This window comes from Salvia splendens, chromosome 2 (genome assembly GCF_004379255.2).
Source record: "Salvia splendens isolate huo1 chromosome 2, SspV2, whole genome shotgun sequence".
In the NCBI taxonomy this organism is placed as follows: Eukaryota; Viridiplantae; Streptophyta; class Magnoliopsida; order Lamiales; family Lamiaceae; genus Salvia; species Salvia splendens.
In genome coordinates, this window is record NC_056033.1 from 22,721,631 (window position 1) to 22,722,696 (window position 1,066).

The following is a 1,066-nucleotide window of genomic DNA, read 5'->3' on the forward strand; positions in this document are numbered from 1 at the left end:
ATGGGTAGTCTGCTTGATCAAAGCGACAAATTCTTGATCTATTAAACTGATCAAGTGACATCCTAGGGGAACTTGGTCAAATCCTTTGTAGTTAGTGTAAATAATTTTTCGTGTATTAGTCTTCAATTCTTAGAAAATTAAAAGTCGGAAGTAAGGATGGAAGCTGATCAAGTGGAACTAGTTGTCATCTGGAATTAATTGTCCACTTGATCAGTACAATTCGAATTTAATTGGTGGTACAGTACTTTCATTGATCAAGGCAGGTGATGAAAGGACGTGCGCAGTGACTGAAAGGGTGTCAGGAAGCGCCAACTGCCGGATTGGACAGAACGTCCTGGAGAGAGGGAGAAAGCGTATCGGAAAAGCTAAGCCAGCTGGCACTCTGAAAAGGCGCACCTGTACGTAAAGAGCCGTAGAGATCCCAACAGTCTCAGGGATCTCAACCGTCAGAGATCCCAACAGTCGTAATATCAGTATAATAGGCAGATTTCAAGACCGTATTTCACTTTCACCCAAAGCAACCACAGTGCATTCCATTTATTCTCCCATAATGATCCAAGTTCTGAACCTTTGCCCAAGTTATCATCCTCTTCACCTAGACCTATCACCAGTACCAGTAAGAATGTTGATCGAACAAATTCCAACTTCATCCTCGTCCTCAGATGTCGGCGCCGAGAGTGGCGACCGGGAAACCTTGTTCCAGGCCCAAGTTGAAAACCCCAGCCCATCCTCTCAACTTCCACAACAAATCAGCGCCGCCGCTCCACCTCCCGCAGTGGACGAAGAGACCTTACGGTGCCTCGATAAAATCCTCCGGAGTATACCCTCCGATATGGACAATGCGGCAGCTTATGCCGCACTTAAAGCTAAACTTGGGATTTCCCGGTCTAAAGAGCCTGCTTCGTCTTCTAAAACAAAAATCCCACCTAGCTCTCCTACATCACCTCCACCTCTTCCCATCCAACCTCCACCATCCCCTTTAGCCCAGCCTTCGCCTCCTTCCCCAACATTTACCCCTATCCAGTCGGTGGATTACGGCGGGGAAGCCTCTGACGAGGAAGGCTAG

At 47.4% G+C, this 1,066-nt stretch overlaps 1 protein-coding gene across 1 annotated transcript; it reads left to right on the forward strand.

Annotated features, from left to right (window-relative positions):
• Positions 1-622: 622 nt before the first annotated feature.
• LOC121776545 (pectinesterase inhibitor 10-like) lies at positions 623-1,066 on the forward strand. The gene has a single exon (XM_042173728.1). It carries the CDS (start codon positions 623-625, stop codon positions 1,064-1,066), a length of 444 nt encoding a protein of 147 aa, XP_042029662.1.